Source organism: Equus asinus, chromosome 13 (assembly GCF_041296235.1).
Source record: "Equus asinus isolate D_3611 breed Donkey chromosome 13, EquAss-T2T_v2, whole genome shotgun sequence".
Taxonomy (NCBI): Eukaryota; Metazoa; Chordata; class Mammalia; order Perissodactyla; family Equidae; genus Equus; species Equus asinus.
Window position 1 is genome coordinate 49,932,010 of NC_091802.1, and position 16,863 is coordinate 49,948,872.

General features: G+C 38.8%; 1 protein-coding gene across 1 annotated transcript in view; it reads left to right on the plus strand.

Annotated features, from left to right (window-relative positions):
• GNA13 (G protein subunit alpha 13) overlaps positions 1–16,509 on the plus strand; it is a 39,324-nt gene extending 22,815 nt beyond the window's left edge. Inside the window, exons 3-4 of the mRNA XM_044744532.2 lie at positions 6,861–6,911; positions 12,410–16,509. Of these exons, the coding sequence (XP_044600467.1) occupies positions 6,861–6,911; positions 12,410–12,982 (624 nt within the window). The 3' untranslated portion in view covers positions 12,983–16,509. The remainder of the gene's footprint in view (positions 1–6,860; positions 6,912–12,409) is intronic.
• Positions 16,510–16,863: the final 354 nt, after the last annotated feature.

A 16,863-nucleotide genomic window follows, 5' to 3' on the forward strand; every position in this document is an offset into this window, starting at 1 on the left:
AATTCCACATCCTTTTAAAGTAATACATTCTAAATCCTGTTCTTTATATATTTTATCTGTGTAGAAGAGAACGTTGAATAGACATGTCACTTGTTCAGTAACTGGGCAAATAAATTGCTAAGTCTCCCTTCAACTATACATTTGTTTAATAGAAATTATTTTCTAATTTGTGTTCTCAGCTTTTTTCTTACCTTCAAACTCAGGGCCCTGACCCATTTTCTCTTTGCAAACAAAGAATCTTTATAACGCATGATTCTTGTGAATGGGGGACGACATTGAGGCCGTTCCTAGTTTAGAGACAACTTTGTAACGCTGATACAAAATATAGTTCATAGAACTAATAGAATTTTTAAATTCAAAGGCACATTGGAGCTAATTAATTTCATCCATCATCTTAGCGTTTTATTCTTAAGTTAACTTAAGCTTGCCGGTGTTCATTGGCTTTGTCAATAGCAAACCCTATCTTGTGACTAGAACCCAGGTCCACTGGCTGCTGTGCCATTGTTTAAATGGAGCTTAGATATCCACAGGGTGAAGAAACACTGGACGACTTTTTCCGAGTGCCGTGCTGCTTTATACTTCTCAGGCTTGCTGCAGTAATTGAGAAGCTTATCTCAGTATTCTGAACAGAGAAAGAAGAACTAAGGCATGGTGTAGAACATCTTAAATTTAGAAAGTCATAAGTATGAAATGGCTATTCTTTGGAATTTTATTAAAAATTTCCTTCAGGGGGCCAGCCCAGGTGGCCTAGTGGGTAAGTTTGGCATGCTCCACTTTGGCAGCCCAGGTTTGGTGCCCTGGGTGTGGACCTGTACACCACTCTATTAGCGCCCTCCTGTGCTGGTGGCCCACATACTAAAAAATAGAGGAAGATTGGCATGGATGTTAGCTTGGGTTGAATCTTCCTCAGGGAAAAAAAAATGAATTTCCTTCAGTAATGTAAAACAGACTGGAGAAAGTTACAGTGGAGTCTAAAATCATAACCAACAAAAATTAAGTCTTAAACCCATGATATTGCTTGCCTGATACATGGAATTATTTCTCTATTAGCCAAGAGACTGAGCAACATAACTTGAATGAGTCACTACAAAAGTGAATTTAAGGTTAATGGACACATATGTATAAGGAAAGGAGAACTTAAATTTAAATCAGTTGTACGAACTGAAATTGTTGCCTAGGGCAGAACTTTAGTGATTATCCAGCGAACCATGGAACTTCCTCATTTTACCGACCGTTAAATTGAGGCCTGGAGAAGTTGAGAGACTTGCCACATCACTCAATGTTAGAGAAAGGACTAGAATTCACATCCTTTCCTTACCATTGATATTAGACAACTGGAAGACTTTTGATCGCTTCTGAAACTGTTAGGAAGAAGTATTTGAGGGAAATTTCCCCCGAGTAATTCATGCTTTATTCACGCAGCTTTTGGGGAGGAAGGAGAGGAGGCTTCCCGGTGCCCGGCACTGAGCGGGGTGTAGCATTTGCATCAGGCATCAGCACGCCGACAGAGGCAGCCTCCAGAAGCTCTGCGGCTCAGCGAGAACAGATGCCATTATTCATCTTCCATGTCCTTCACAGTTGGATTGCAAATAACACACATTTTATATTTTTTTATTTGGAATTTTTTAAGATTGTGAAAGGACAGGTTTTCTCTTTTGGCTTTTGTTTTTGGTTTTTAGTAAAGCTGTTTAAAGCTACTGTGAGAAATTTCCCCTAAATTACCTAATGCAGAAAAGTATTCATCCTTTTATAGCACACGTGTGTTTGCACACACACGTGTATGTTTGCATGTGTGTGTTTAAAATCATTTGTTTCAGAGTGGCTGAATTTGGGGAACCTGATCTCTTAACAGCATGAGGCTTTAGTTCACAACTGCACACGTGAAAAGCTTATTAAGCCGCTCTTAGGTCTCCCACTCTCAGTTTTCTTGCTAATGGGAAGATCAGTAGTATCATCTATGATATAAAATGGTGAATTAACATAGTTTTTTTTTATTGGGGAGTTATTTTAAACCAAAATATATTTTTCATAGGAATAATGTTTTAAAGTATTGTACTCCTTAAATAGATACTGGCTGAATGGTAGGGGAAAAAGCAACTTGTAGTCGGTTGGCATAGGGCACCTTATTTAGGTCTTAAAGTATTAGAGAGAACTTGCATCTTCAGATGTGTGAAAGTGAATTACAAATATTTTTATTTCAATTTTATAGTCTCAAGTGCGCAAAGGATTTTGTGAGTTACACTGAGGGAACTTCCTTCACTAGAATTGAAATTTAATAACAGGAGCACATGCATATTTCTGTAATTATTGTCATTTGGTTTTGGTGAGATGATGAATTCCTAACAAACAAAGGCATGTAGTAATTTGAACCTAAAAGATCTAAGATCCCTTCTTACGGAAGGCAGTTAGATCAGGAAGCTTCAGTGAAAAGGACTTTTAAAATGTTTCATTGTATTTGTAATACCAAGAGAAGAACACATAGGGCATTTTCTTTTCTTTTTTGAAAAGAGAATATAGTCACCCGTAGAGCCACAGTTACCTTTTCCATATTGTAAATAGCTAAAATCAAAGCATACATAATACAGATCCATTCATATCATAAATCTTTGAGTCTACATCTGTTATGGAATTAAGAATTTCTTGGATTTCAGAAAAATAAGACAATTCATGTACTTTTTATTATGTAATACCTACAGCAAAACTTTTTCTTTTTGCATCAAAACATTTGAACAGTTTCACTAAGTAGGAGAAATAAAGATTATAAAGAACCTCACATCAATTCAAGTCAGATTTTGCTGCCAAATGAGTGCTGCGCCCGACCAAGCCTGCAAAAAGCTGTGGATAAGGGATTGTAGACCTTTATTTGTAATCTGCTACTTTAATTTATCGTTTAATGGTATAGATATTTCATATGTAGCAATTATATTCAAAATAATCATTTGATGATTTATATTACTATGTTGGTATAACAACATTTATTAAATCATTCCCCTAATGATAAATGAAAAAATGAACTTCCAAATCTTGCTATCTTAGGTAACACTGAGTAAAATATCTTTTTGTTTGTATCATTTTGTTTATGTTGAGTAAATTCCTTAGAATGGGCAAGAGTTCATTAAAAGTTTTATGAAGTGTGCTACTCATAATTTTCTAAAAAGTTTGTGTGAATTTGCAAGGTCACTAGAATGACTGTACTCATTTTCTGCTGCTCTCACAAACAATGGGTTAGCTATAAGCATTTATTTTTTTAAAAGGGGGAGGGGTGCTTGCTTCATCTTAAAGTTACTTCAACTTTCATTTATTTGACCATTAAAGATATACAGCAATACTAATTGAAATAACTTTTTGTCTAGTTGAACTTTTATTGCTGATTTGGATGGAGAATGTGTCATTTTCTCTTTTACAGAGCTCGCTTGCTCTGGGTTCCCTAAAATGAGAAGCATCAGTGACCACAATGTGTAGCCTCGCAGAATTTGCACAGTGTTATAGAAGCATCTGCAAGACACTCTTAGATGATCTTGGCTTCGTGTATCTTCATCATAGTTTCACTATTCATAAACTCAGCATTTAACTGTTGAGTAGGAGAGAATCAGTACAACCTTGTGGCAGTTGAGTAGTAGCCGTGTTAAAAATGCCTGTCTTCTTTGCCTTAGTAATTCTGAGATCACTAAAGACATAATTTAGAGCACATAAAGCTGTACTCTCAAAGCTGTTTATCACAGTATTTATTTTAAAAATATTAAAACCATTAAGAAAGGAAATAACTCAAATATTCAACATTAGACTAATGGTTTTCTTTAACTTTTTAGCATATAAGTACTAGGAATTATTTTGACCATTAAAATTTACTTAGAGTTACTTAATTGGGAAAATTGAGATGCAGACTTGGGTCTGTTACGTCAGCTGTGTTCAATATACAAGAAGTTATTGGAAGGAAATATCCTCAACTGTTAACTGTGGTTATCTCTGAGTGGTGGAGTTAGTGGTCATTGCCTATGTCCTTCTTTGTACCTTTTTCTAGTTTTCAGATTTTCCACAATGAATTTATATTAATTCTAAAATCAAGAAAAAAGCCAATAAATGCAGTACACAACACTGCCAGTCAAAAAACCAGCTTTTTTGAATTGCATAAAATTTCGTTTTAAGATATTTAACATTACATAAGTATTGAATATACACATTACTGGAAGAGTAACAGTTTTGTTAGTCTGGCTCATACATAAACAGAGTGACTATCTTTTATCATATTTGTCCAAGAGATTCTAATGTATATACTTCAGGGCAACAGAATTGGTAATATTTATTTGAATTTACTTTTTAAGTACTTTAGATGTATAACCTCAGTTGGGTTGTATAAACAATCCTAAAAGTAAATATTGATGTTATTTAAAGATTAAGCCCGCATTCCCTTTGGCCTATATATGTTATCCATGAAAACACCAAAATACTATTTTGTCATTGAAGTGGATGATATAATGCAAAATATCCATACAAGTGTGACCAAGTAATCTCTTTATTAACTCAAAATGAATTCCTTGAAGATTTTTCTTTTCTCTTTCTCCTAAAAGTCATCTTTAGATGCTGTGAATACTGTACCAATATTCTAGGTACAGCAAAAAGCAAAATCACCTACCACTGCTTATGATCTTGAGGAAATCACAGACACTCCCCACCCTCCCCATAAGCACACCCACCTATGTACTTTAAGGCAGCAGTTCTCAAAGTATGGTCCACGGAGCCCTAGGTGTCCCAGAAATCCTTTAAAGGAAGTCTTCGAGTTCAGCACTCTTTATGATGATACTGAGATGTTATTTCCCTTCTTTGCTAGCTGACACCTTACAGTGATGGTGCAGAACAGCAGTGGCTGAAACTGCCAATCAGCGCTTTGGCACAGATCAGGGCATTGGGCCCAAACTATGCTAGTTGTTGTACCCTTCACTGATATGCAGTGCAATTTAAAACACACACACACAAACCTGTTTTACTTAAGATTATCCTTGTAAACATTTAGTTGTTTTAAATCTCAACCCTTGAGAACACGTCTCTCTAGTATTCTGTATGATGGAACGGGAGACGCTAAAAACACTCCTGCAGCACACTGAAGCGGGGTAAGTGTCTCAGGAAAAGCACTTTTGCGACCAGTTGTGTTGTGAGCTGAACTAATACCTTTCATGGAATGCCGTTTTTACTTGAAAAAAACAACTGACTTACTCAGACTTGGGCATTTGACAGACATTTTTTAGAAAATGAAGTTAGCCTTTCACTTCAAGGAAAATAACTGAGAGTATTTGCTGTCATTGATAAAATTTGAACTTTCAAGTGAAAATCAAAATTGAGGAAAACTTGTCTGCCCACCACTGTGAGCTTGTCAGCTTCCCAGTATTCAAGGCTTCTGATGAGATCAAGGTGATGCTGATGCAGATGATTTTCTTAATATTGTGTAAGGAAATGTGCCAACATTTGAAAGATCTGTATAACTTAGTTACCCACTGTGTTCCATATGATCAATGCCTGAGTCACAAAATCGTGGGTAGGTAAAAGATCCGTTCAAAGTACAGGATAGACCAGTGAATTTTAATGTGAGTATGGAAAGTTCATTGGTAAGGTTTCCATTCCACAGTGAACTAACATTTAAGAAAATACCACTTGTCAAGTTTTGGTGTAGTGACAAAAATATCTACAATTATCTGAAAAGGTTATTAAAATACTGCTCCCTTTTCCACTTACGTTTCTGTGTTAGGCCAGATTTTCTTCACATACTTCAACCAAAACAACGTCCAGTAGCAGTTCAAATGCAGAAGCAGATGAGTGTCTTGCTCTCTTTTATTAGGCTATACTAAAATATGTTAACATGTAATGGGTTTATTATTGATATTTTAAGATGAATTAATAAATATTTGTTAACATTTCTCAGATTTACTTTCTAGTGTGATAAATATTGATAGCTATAACCACATAAACGAAGTCTCTGGGGTCCTCAAGAATCTTAAGATGTGTGGAAACGACTTAAGGTTGCAGACACGACTGCCCCTGCCCCAGTAACTCAGTCCCTGCGGTGGAACAGGGTCTTCAGGTGGCTGTCCTACACGGAGAAGAAGCGCTGCCTTCAGGAGCTGGGGGGGCAGCTTCAGGCAGGGAAAGTGAGCACGCAGGAGAGAGCCCTGGGAGGCTCCGAGACACAGAGCCCTTCTTTCCCCAAATGCCGCCCCTCTTCCCTGCCTCTCTGTTTGAGCGTTTCCTTTTAGAGTGTATTCTCATGTGGTTTAGATGTTTGAAAGTGCCTGGAGGTCTCGTAGACATCCGGGCTGAGAGAGAGTGGGCTGGTCACTCAGGACACCACCTGGCGGAGACGGTGCCTGCGGCATTGTTCCCAGTCTTCCAGAGCAGGGCGTGTCTGTTAGGCTCGTGCCTGTTCCTGGAGGATTTTATACCGTGTTCTCCCCTCAGCTCTGGTTTGCTCTTGTCTCTGAGGATAACCACCACTGGTGTAAACTCCAGATAGAAAAATGTAGACAAAAAGAATCCCACTTAAATTTTAGCTGTAGATATATGTTTATCTCAAAAGCAGTTTTCACCTTTTAATTACATCTTCCCTTTGGATACATAGACAGTTGTATCAGAAAGCACACGTGTGACCCTGTCCAAATAGATGATCACTTGGGGCATTGCCTGTGTGAACGTTTATGAAATTAACAGAGGCAGGCGTTTTATACATTTTCATTGGGTTTAGCTGTTCAGTCTGAAATTGGTGACTAAAGAAAGTATGTTTGACTTAAGCCAACAACCAGACAGTTTACTATAAACTATTGTAACAAAATCTTCCATTTCTAAGCCCTAATAACTTATTTTCTTGTTTTTAGGGTGAATCTGTAAAATATTTCCTGGATAACTTGGATAAACTCGGAGAGCCAGTAAGTTTTTAAACCAAATGTTTATGTTTATTGCCATTTGAAAGCAGTAGTCAGAATATCGATGTTAGGAAATTTAGAAAAATTATGTGTTAAGCCGTTTGTTTCTTCCTTTTTCCTAGTGGCAATATTCTGACTGTTCTTGCTGCATTTTTTTCTCCCTCTACCGTCCACATCTCTGCCATTTTCTTACAGAATGCCCTATCCACTATTTCATGAAAGTAAACCTTCAGAAAAAGAAGTTTATGTTTCAAAGTAAGATTGAACATTATCTGGTCTGCTTCATGTCTTTTGGGGTTTTTTTGTAAGCAGAACCAGGGAGAACAGTGGTTAATTGATTTCAAAACCTTTCCGTAAACGCTGTTTTCCAGTTTGGGAGCCCTTTGTGCTGAGTTACAGTGTAGGAGGGCTGGATTCTGAAGGCCTGCTGACCCGACTCCATGATGTAGACGGGGTCGCCCTTGGAAAGAAAGTTTGTGATTTTCCTGCAGTGCATCCCTCAGAGTCAGCGACGCTCAGCTGCCTCTGTGGCTGGCTCTGGCTCCAGGGCCCCTGCAGGCAGGGCAGTTCCACTGCTCTCCCTGTGGGACTCATGAGAGGATTTCATTGGAAGAAAGGTTGCTGCTGCTTAGAAAATGCGTGAAAGCCATTGCCTTAGGGTCATTTGTTACCTACTGAATTTCATATAGCTTCGTCTCCTTTTAAAGCAAATTTCTGTTACAAATTTTAATATGGTATTAGGGGTTCTTTGAGGTTTTTTTAACTTTAAAAATATAACTGAAGGAAGCACAAAATGAAACCTGTTGCAGGTAGGAGAGCAGCATGCTAAGGTGTCTAGGACACATGAAAAAGTACCTTTTTGCTCCAGCAGGGTAATTTTTGCATTTTCCCTTATTTCTAATTTTGCTAAATGGCAGGTATCTGCCCTTAAGCCAGTATGTGTTTCTCCTGCGTGTTTGTTTCATAGACACAGTTGGGGTCTCCATACTTACCTGGTTTTACTCACGCTGTCCACATCAGTGAAAGCTTATATGAAGACTTATTCATTGTCACTTTTCCACCTGGTCAGATTGTAAGCCTTAAAAAAAGCTAAGTATAGGCCAAATGGAGAGAAGCTTTAGTAGCTAAACTAAGTGTTAAGAGTTATTTCATGTTTCCCAATCTAAACAGTGCTGCCTAGACCTGCTCTTCTTCCTTTGCCTTTTCAGATAGGCCTTCCCTGAGCACACGTTCAAAGTAGGTCCCCTCCTCTTGTTTTCAGTATCAGCCCTTGCTTTTTCAAACTTTATTGCTCTTATTACAGTTGATTATTTATACAATTATTGGTCTTTTACCCACCTCGTTCCATAAGGGCAAGGACCTCATCTCTTGATTGTGAAGAGTTGTGTTCTTGACGCCTAGTGACAATGCCTGGGACGTAGTAGGCACCGAACAAATAGCTTCTGAATGAATGATTCCAGGCCAACTCTAGTCAGGGTGTACTAGCTGCTTAGCTAGTTGAGTATAATTTTTATGTTGAGTATAATTCTGAGGCCACATCAGGAATAAAAAGAAAAAAGTGCTGTGATCAGAAGGTAGTTGTAAAGGAGGGGAGAATAACCCAGGTGTGCTACAGAGTGGCCATCCATTCTGCACATAGCAGACAAGTTACAGGATTGCGTTCGCTTCTCCATATCTGACTGAAGTACCAGGGCCACTGAAGCCCTGCTGTGTGCCCAGCCCTACGTCCGGGGTCAAGGACATGGGTTCTGCAAACAGACCTCCTGGGTTCCAGTCCCAGTTCCATCACAGACGGGTGCGTGACCTTAGGCATCTCTAAACCTTAGTTTGTTCATGTGTATCCTGGGCATAGTAAGAGAACTGACCTCGTCAGGTTATGGGACGATTACATGGAATAAATCCCTTGTCCTAGTCAGCTCAGGCTGCCATAACAAAATAGCACAGGCTGGGTGGCTTAAACAACACATTTATTTCTCACAGTTCTGGAGGCCGGAAGTCCAAGATCAGGGTGCCAGCATGTTTAATTTCTGGTGAGGACTCTCTTCCTGGCTTGCAGACTGTGGCCTTCTCACTATGTCTTCACATGGCTTTTGCTCAGTGCATGCACATGGTGGGGGAGAGAGAGATCTCTCATTCTTCTTCTTGTAAGGCCACCAGTACTGTCTGATTAGGACCCCACCCATATGGCCTCATTTAACCTTAGTTACCTCTGAAAAGCCTTATCCCCAGCTGTAATGACATTGGGGGTTAAGGGCTTCGGCATATGAATTTTGAGGAGGATGGCACAGTTCGGTCCGTAGCACCCAGTAAGCTGTTCAGAATGGTGCTTTGCGTGTAGTAAACTCTCAGTGTTAGCTGTTTTGTTCTCTGATTCCTGTATTTAAGGAATTCATTCTAGTCAGAGACAAAACTAACATAAATAAAACAAGCAGAGGACAATTAAATGATACTGATCACGAAGATTGTAGTCATTCTTCTGGAGAGAGATGTTTTGGCTGGTAGTTGGAGCTAGCCAGTGAGAGTAAGGGAATCTGAACTGCCTGAAGGATGGATGGGATTTAGATATTTAAAGTGGAGATGTGGCCCACGAAGATGGAGACAGCTGGGTGTCTTTAGTTTTAGAAGGCGTTTCTGTCGGACAAAGGTTACGTGACGTTCTTGGCTGTACCTCATAAACACAGATTTCTAGAAGGCAGTAGCTTGGGTTTGGATGTGGTGTTCGTTGCACTCGCACTGCTGTGCAGATGAATGGGCACATGATGGTATGAAGGCGTGCAGCTTTGGGCAGGTCTTGACGCTAGGCTCTGTGGTGAGCCTGAACAGTGTGGAACAGTCTGCCAGTTCCAGGAGACGGAGTAAGGAGGGTCACGAAAGCCAGTCAGCCAGGGTTGGATCTGGTGCGGTGAGGAACTGCACCTGTAAGTTTTGAAGTTACGATGCAGGAGGGTTAGCCTGGGAGTGGCTTAGAGATGGATCCAAGAAATATGAGACATTCAAGGCGGAGAAACTAGTGAAGAGATGATAATCCACGCCTGAGGTGAAAAAAATGGGGACAGTGGAAATAAAGAGGAAAGGGAAAATGTCAGAAAGATTCAAAGAAGCAGCAACAGGATTTGATGGAAAATAGGAGATGATAGAGAAGAGTCCAAGGTGATAGGGAGGCATAAAGAACACTGGGATTGTTGGTGGGGCAGGAAGTAGAAAGGAAAGCATGCTGGTTGGACTTGCAGGAGGTGCTAAGGGGCAAAATGAGTTTTCTCACTGTGAATATGTTGTGTTTGTGAATAGATCGTCAAGTGCAAGTGAGTGGTGAGCGTTCTACCTGAGACTCGAATGGAAATTTACTTGGCTCTCACAGCCTTCTTGATTTCCCTCTCTTTACAGCAGTGATGGTGGTGGTGGTAGATGCAGTAGGAACAGCTAGACTGATAACACATAGACTGTATGCCAAACACGGTTCTTAAGCACTTCACCCGTTTAACTCATTTAGTCCTCTCAGCATCCCTATGAATGTTATCGTCTGTGTTTTAAAAATGAGGAAAATGAGATACAGACAGGTCAAGTGACTTGTCCAAGGTCACACAGCTAGCATGTGAAGAACTGGCTTTAGAATTCACAGTCCTAATCACTGTTACTCTGCCATACCATTTAGCACTTGATTACATTGTCCTCTGGTTTGTGCTTCATATAAATTAGTCTTTAGCTTCCTAACTAGATGGTTAGCTCCTAATTAAGGCAATAATAAAGAACTTTTTATTTTTATGGAATTAGAAAATTTTAAAAAACATGACTCAGGGCTGGCGTGTTTCTGAGGCAGCTGGCACACATACGTACTGTAAATTGGTACCAGGTTTCTGGAAAGCAATTGGTCATTAACTGTCCAGGATCATCAAAATGTTTGTAACCTTGACCACATAATCTTACTCTTGGTTATTTAGTGTAAGGACATAGTCCAAACGTATGTGCATGAGAAATATATGCCAGAAAAAAAGTATGTGCGTGAGAGTTTGAATTGCAGCATTTCTATTAATTAAATAAATTGGAGACAACCTAAATGACCACTAGTAGAGGAATGTTTATGTAAACTATAGCACATTAATCCATTTGATGTATTTTATACTAAGCTGCAACACAACTGTGTTAGCATGTGGAACAGTTCATGATAAAATGTTAAGCAAAAAAGTGGGGGCAGGCTAAAAATTGTGTGGATATTGCTGATTATGAGTAAAGGAAGTGGGTATGTGAACAAAAGCTAGGAGGAAGCATGGAAATGCCAGCACAGTTCTGAGAGTCCGCGAGATATTTAATAAATGCTGTGGATGACAGATCCCTGAGAACTGCCTACTTTTGAAAATTCTTAATTCCATCGCACCGTTTTGAAGAGAGAAGTATTTACATTGTAATGAAATTTTAAAATCATATTACACTATTTGGAAAGGTGTAAAATGGAACATTGTGAATAACGTTCGACACTGTTTTAAAATCTTGTCTCGATTAAAAAAAACATTTGACCTTGATGATGAGCATTCAAAGCTCTTCTGTTCAGTATTCCCAAAAAGCTGTGTCAGAGTTCTGGAAAAATACTAGCCTGAGATGAAAGAACTGAGTTTCATTGCCTAAGGAAGTGCGCTGTTGGGGTTGCTGGTGACTCACGAGACCAGCAACTTCTGTCTGTTCCGGGGCTTGTAGTCGACTGATCCCGCTCATAGAGAAGGGCACATTTGATCTTTGCGTAAACTGTCCCTCCGAGGGAGGTAGGCCAGGTATGGTCACCTTCATTTCACAGGCTCAGGCGTTGACAGAGTAAGTGACCGTTTGTGTCAGTAGACGAGAAAGCTGGAACACAGCTACTTAGACTGTACCTGGAAACAAACCTAGGAAGTGGCCCAAAGTCAGTTCGGTTAGTTATAGTAGAGGAAGTGTTTGCCACACATGTAATCCAGCAGCAGTGATAACATGGGGTGACGTGTACAGCAGTTCTTAGTCCTGAGGGCGGGCACACACAGTAAAGGAACATTTAGAATGGGCTCAGGAGACTGACAGAACCTTGAACTGGGAAGTGATCCTCTTGAATTGGCATTTCAGACCTCATTGCTTTTAACAGAGGAGCAGGGAGCAGGAGGCTGTGTGAACAGTAAGGTCACTGCTAGAGCTAAGAGTGGGTCATGGTGAGGAGTAGTCATGGATACCTGGCAGTGGGCGGGGGCCAGGGGGGCAGTTGGTAAATAAGAGTTAAATTTGAGTATTATTGCAGGGGTGAAAAAAAATAGTAGGTGCTGCTCCTTTGCAGTGAATTTTGAACCAGTCTTTGCATACTAACATTTTTAACATATCTTGGCATTTTATAAAGAGAATAATAATTGTATTGATGCTTTAATGTTATCAGGAGATGTTAAAAAGATCATTCAGTTTGCATATCTATTCACTAGACCAGTTAATAGTACATTAAAAATTCTAATTAATTCTGGATTACTGAGTATAAAAGTTTTTTTCTTTTCCAGGATTACATTCCATCACAGCAAGATATTCTGCTTGCCAGAAGACCCACCAAAGGCATTCATGAGTACGACTTTGAAATTAAAAATGTTCCTTTCAAAATGGTTGATGTAGGTGGTCAAAGATCAGAAAGAAAACGTTGGTTTGAATGTTTCGACAGTGTGACATCCATACTTTTCCTTGTTTCCTCAAGTGAATTTGACCAGGTGCTTATGGAAGATCGACTGACCAATCGCCTTACAGAATCTCTGAACATTTTTGAAACAATTGTCAATAACCGGGTTTTCAGCAATGTCTCCATAATTCTTTTCTTAAACAAGACAGATTTGCTTGAGGAGAAAGTGCAAATTGTGAGCATCAAAGACTATTTCTTAGAATTTGAAGGGGATCCCCACTGCTTAAGAGACGTCCAAAAATTCCTGGTGGAATGTTTCCGTAACAAACGCCGGGACCAGCAGCAGAAGCCCTTGTACCACCACTTCACCACTGCGATCAACACGGAGAACATCCGCCTCGTCTTCCGTGACGTGAAGGATACCATTCTTCACGACAACCTCAAGCAGCTTATGCTACAGTGATGTACAAAAGACTGGCTATTTTAATATCTTTTTGTCTTTTTGATTGTTTTCTGTTTGTTTTGTTTTGTTTTTTTAAATAGTTTATAACAGGAATTAGAAAAATCTTGATTCTGTGTTTAACTTCTTGGAAATTTTAGTCCTCCTTCTTCAGACTTTGGTCTGTGGCTGAAAGCTGCTGAGTAACACATCGCCAATATCTGCTGAAGTTCAGACTTTGAGCTGCTCCACTGTGGCTTCCATTCCAGTGGAGCTGTCATTTCCTGCCAGACCTCAAACTAGGTATATTTCAGGCTTTAAGTTCTTCCATTTTCACACTGAATTCTCCTGTAGTGCCAAGTATAGAAGGTGTCCTTAAATATTTGTAGGTATGAGGTTAAGAATATTCAGTTCTGAAACAAGTAAGATATCTCTTGTCTGCCCTACACAGCAGCGACCCTTGTGCTGCTTCATGCTGACCTATTTTGAAAGGGCTACTGGAAGAAAGGGGATGGCATTCTGTAGATTTACACAGATTTAGCCTTCGTGTTTTTTTAATTGCTTATAAACACAACAATTGTTTTAAAATTTCTGTGGTTTCTGAAAGTAATGTTCTTAGTGTTTTAAAGTTTACATAAGGATTTCTGGTCTGATGCTAGTGAAAGGTTGCAAAGGGTACGGGGGGAGCAAAAGGCAAGCCAATGCCATATACAGAATGGTGATCAAAAGAAATGAGTGAAATATAATTTGCCCTCTTCATATTTAAATGTCATGTGATAAATGTGCCATATGTGAAACGTCCTGGCCATAGCAGCAGTGAAAAATTGCAAGCAACTTGATAACAGAATTTCTAAATAAACATATGCTTTCCAGAATGTTATGTGTTTTACTCTCAGACTTTTAAATCCTGTCTCAGATGACTTTGGTCCTCACTGTGGGAATCATTGTCGCACCATCGCAGACATCTTCCCTTTGCTCTCCTGTCTCTTCCCATCAACTCCACACTGTGGCATTTATGGGATTTTTTTTTTGTCTATTTGGAGCTTGCCAAGGGCAGTAGTTTACTGTGTTTACTGTATTTGAGATTCCTCTTCATTCTTGGTGTGTCTCTAAAAGATACAGTATGTACATGTTTGTATCATTGTTTATGAAATTCCAGCTTTATTGAGGTACATTTTGAATGTTTTAAGGATACTTCTAAGAAAATAAGTAGTAATTGTTTTAGTTCACACCAAAAGATGACTACATTTGACCTCCCCTACCACTTTACCAAATTCAAACGTAGTCGTGACGTAGCTTTGTGATTACAAATATATTCATGGTGAACTCCTCAGAATGGCTGGTTTGCAGTACTAAAATCACTGCTTTGTAGGTTATGTGTAGTGTTAGAATTCGGTTAGAGAAACAGGTGTACAAGGCTGGTGACAGTTTGGAAAATCTGACGGCTTTTCTCTTTTTCCTGAAAATTATGATTGAGACTGTGATATCTGTCACTTTACTGTATTACTGACTGTGTTCTCAGGTATTTTATTGGCTAGAAAGCTCTTGAAAGATTGGTCAACATTATGGATCACCAGCCTTTCCAGACCAGTGGCTCTGGGTCTGTCTTGCTGTCTAGTGTGAGAGTAGGGCTTTTCGGTGAGCTAACCAGGGATTGTTCGTAATGTACCTGACTTTTCTTGCAATTGAAGTTCCACCATCGTTATATTCATAGTAACCTCCATTGTTTTCATGCCTTAGTAATACGTGAGCTGCAGACATGTCGCCCCACATCAGAATGTAAGTGTTCATAGTATAGTTCATGCATGTTTGAATAGTTCTAAATCTGCTGCTTCTTGCCAAAAAAGAATACGTAGGTTTAAATTGACATTTAGAAAAATTTCAGTGCTAGTGGCTGGCTGAAAACCTGCACGGTAACATTTAGACTTTTTGGTAGAAAGTCTGTGTGTAAATTTAGCAGTTTTGTTAGACGGCCAAAACATTATTTAACTCCAGTGAAGGTTAAGAGGAAACTTAGTCTTATTTAAGTTATATTTAAGATCTGTGATAGGAACCATAAATACTGCCTGACAAAGCAGAAATCACCAAGTTTCCTCATTTGGACTACTACCAAGAAATGTTAAAACACCAAATAGATAATGGTATTATTTTGAGCATTTGCTGTTTTCTTTTCTGATGTATGTGATGTCTCAGAGTCAACAGTCTTTTAAAATAAGATCTGGGATATATTTTGAGGCAATAAATTACTTATCGTTAATGGCAGGCTTGTTTAGAAACTAAGTTTCGATCTGAAGGCTTTAGTCCATGTTTTTTATTTACTGTATTTTTAAACCATTTGAAGGAGTCCTTCACCTGTCTCATGAAAACTAGATCCTTTTGAAATACCACTATACGAAGGGGAAGATGAAATTTAGTGAACAAAATTGAAAGGGTGCGCGTGGTTTTCACTATGCCAATTTCTCCCATTTCTAAAAAAGTAAGTTTAAAGTCCTTTGGTGCGCTCGATTTTCTAGGTCTTCATGATTATGATTTGGAGTAAAATGTGCCTAATTCTCTTGTTACACTCTGTTCTTAAATCTGAATGTCTTCTCATTTAGTTCTTAAGAGATGTCTCAGAAGTGTCTTCATTTGTGATATACAGAAATTTGTGATATACAGAGTTGCCTTATAAATCAAAGAACACCACACATTTGGGCCTTGATTTTTTTATAGGGAAAAGTTTTTGTCAAATGTTTTCTGAAGATCCAAATAATTTAAGGCATGCCTCTACCACTTAAATATTATTTGTAATAACCTGAATCATTGCTTTCTGCCAAGTATTGTGTTAAACTGAAATCTTCATTTCAGTTTTGTCTGGAAAGGGCACTTGAGAGTTGGAAAGCAACCACAGCCAAAGAAGGCGGTGAGGGGGGAAACAGTCGTTCGTTTGTTTTACTCTTTGAAGTTGCATTGGCGTGTGTTTTACACACTGAAGATCCTCTGGTTAATCTCGCAAGTGAGATTGTTTAGGGAAATCCTTACTCAGTTGGTAGCAGTGGTTGGTTTAAGTAAAAGGAAGTAAGATTATCTTACTACCGGAAATAATTAGAAGTATTGATTTAGATTCAACAGAAATCATATGCCCTATAATTTTTTGTAAGAGTGAATGAATTAGTCTTAACTTCCAATATATACCCAAATACTTGTATGTATGCTTTTGATAAAATGTATTTTCAGCATTAGTACACATATCCGGTTATGCCTTATTTATGTGAAGAATAAAGTTACCAAGTTATGTTCTGTTATGTTCTGAAACTCAGATCACTAGTTGAGAAGCCCTCAAATTGGTGCTTTCATTATATAATGATACATTTAGACAAAACCCCAAACCAAGCCGTTTGAAACAATATTCTCTCCATTGCAATGTGTAGCAATGTTATTTCTGTATATGTAATGAGAAGGCTAAATATCAGTGTTAACTCTTAGTTTTTTGTTTGAATCCATGAAATCATGCTTGTAAAAGCTCAGTCAAACATTTGTAACAAACTCCCTAATAAATCTAGAGAAAGTCACTCTGTTACCTTTTCATTTCTTTTAGTTTTATTTGAGGAATCTAGCTGAGAAAGTTTACATGTGTCTTTTTCATTTGGAAATCTGACTTAGTACCCGGTCACTTTCTCTCTCAATTTCAACATGTTAGGTTCCATCAGTCACAGATAATCTGCACGTGTGTTGTGCTGCTTGACTAAAAGTACTGATTTTTTTTTTTCATGGTAGGATATAGGTTGACTTTTCAGTCTGGTAAACAGGAAAGGAGGGACTGTGTGAGTGGGTGTGTATGTGTCTCCGTGTTCCAAATAAACGGTGTAGTACGGAACCATTATTTTACGGTGCGAGGTTAGGGCTTAATAAATTTGTGCTAGAGA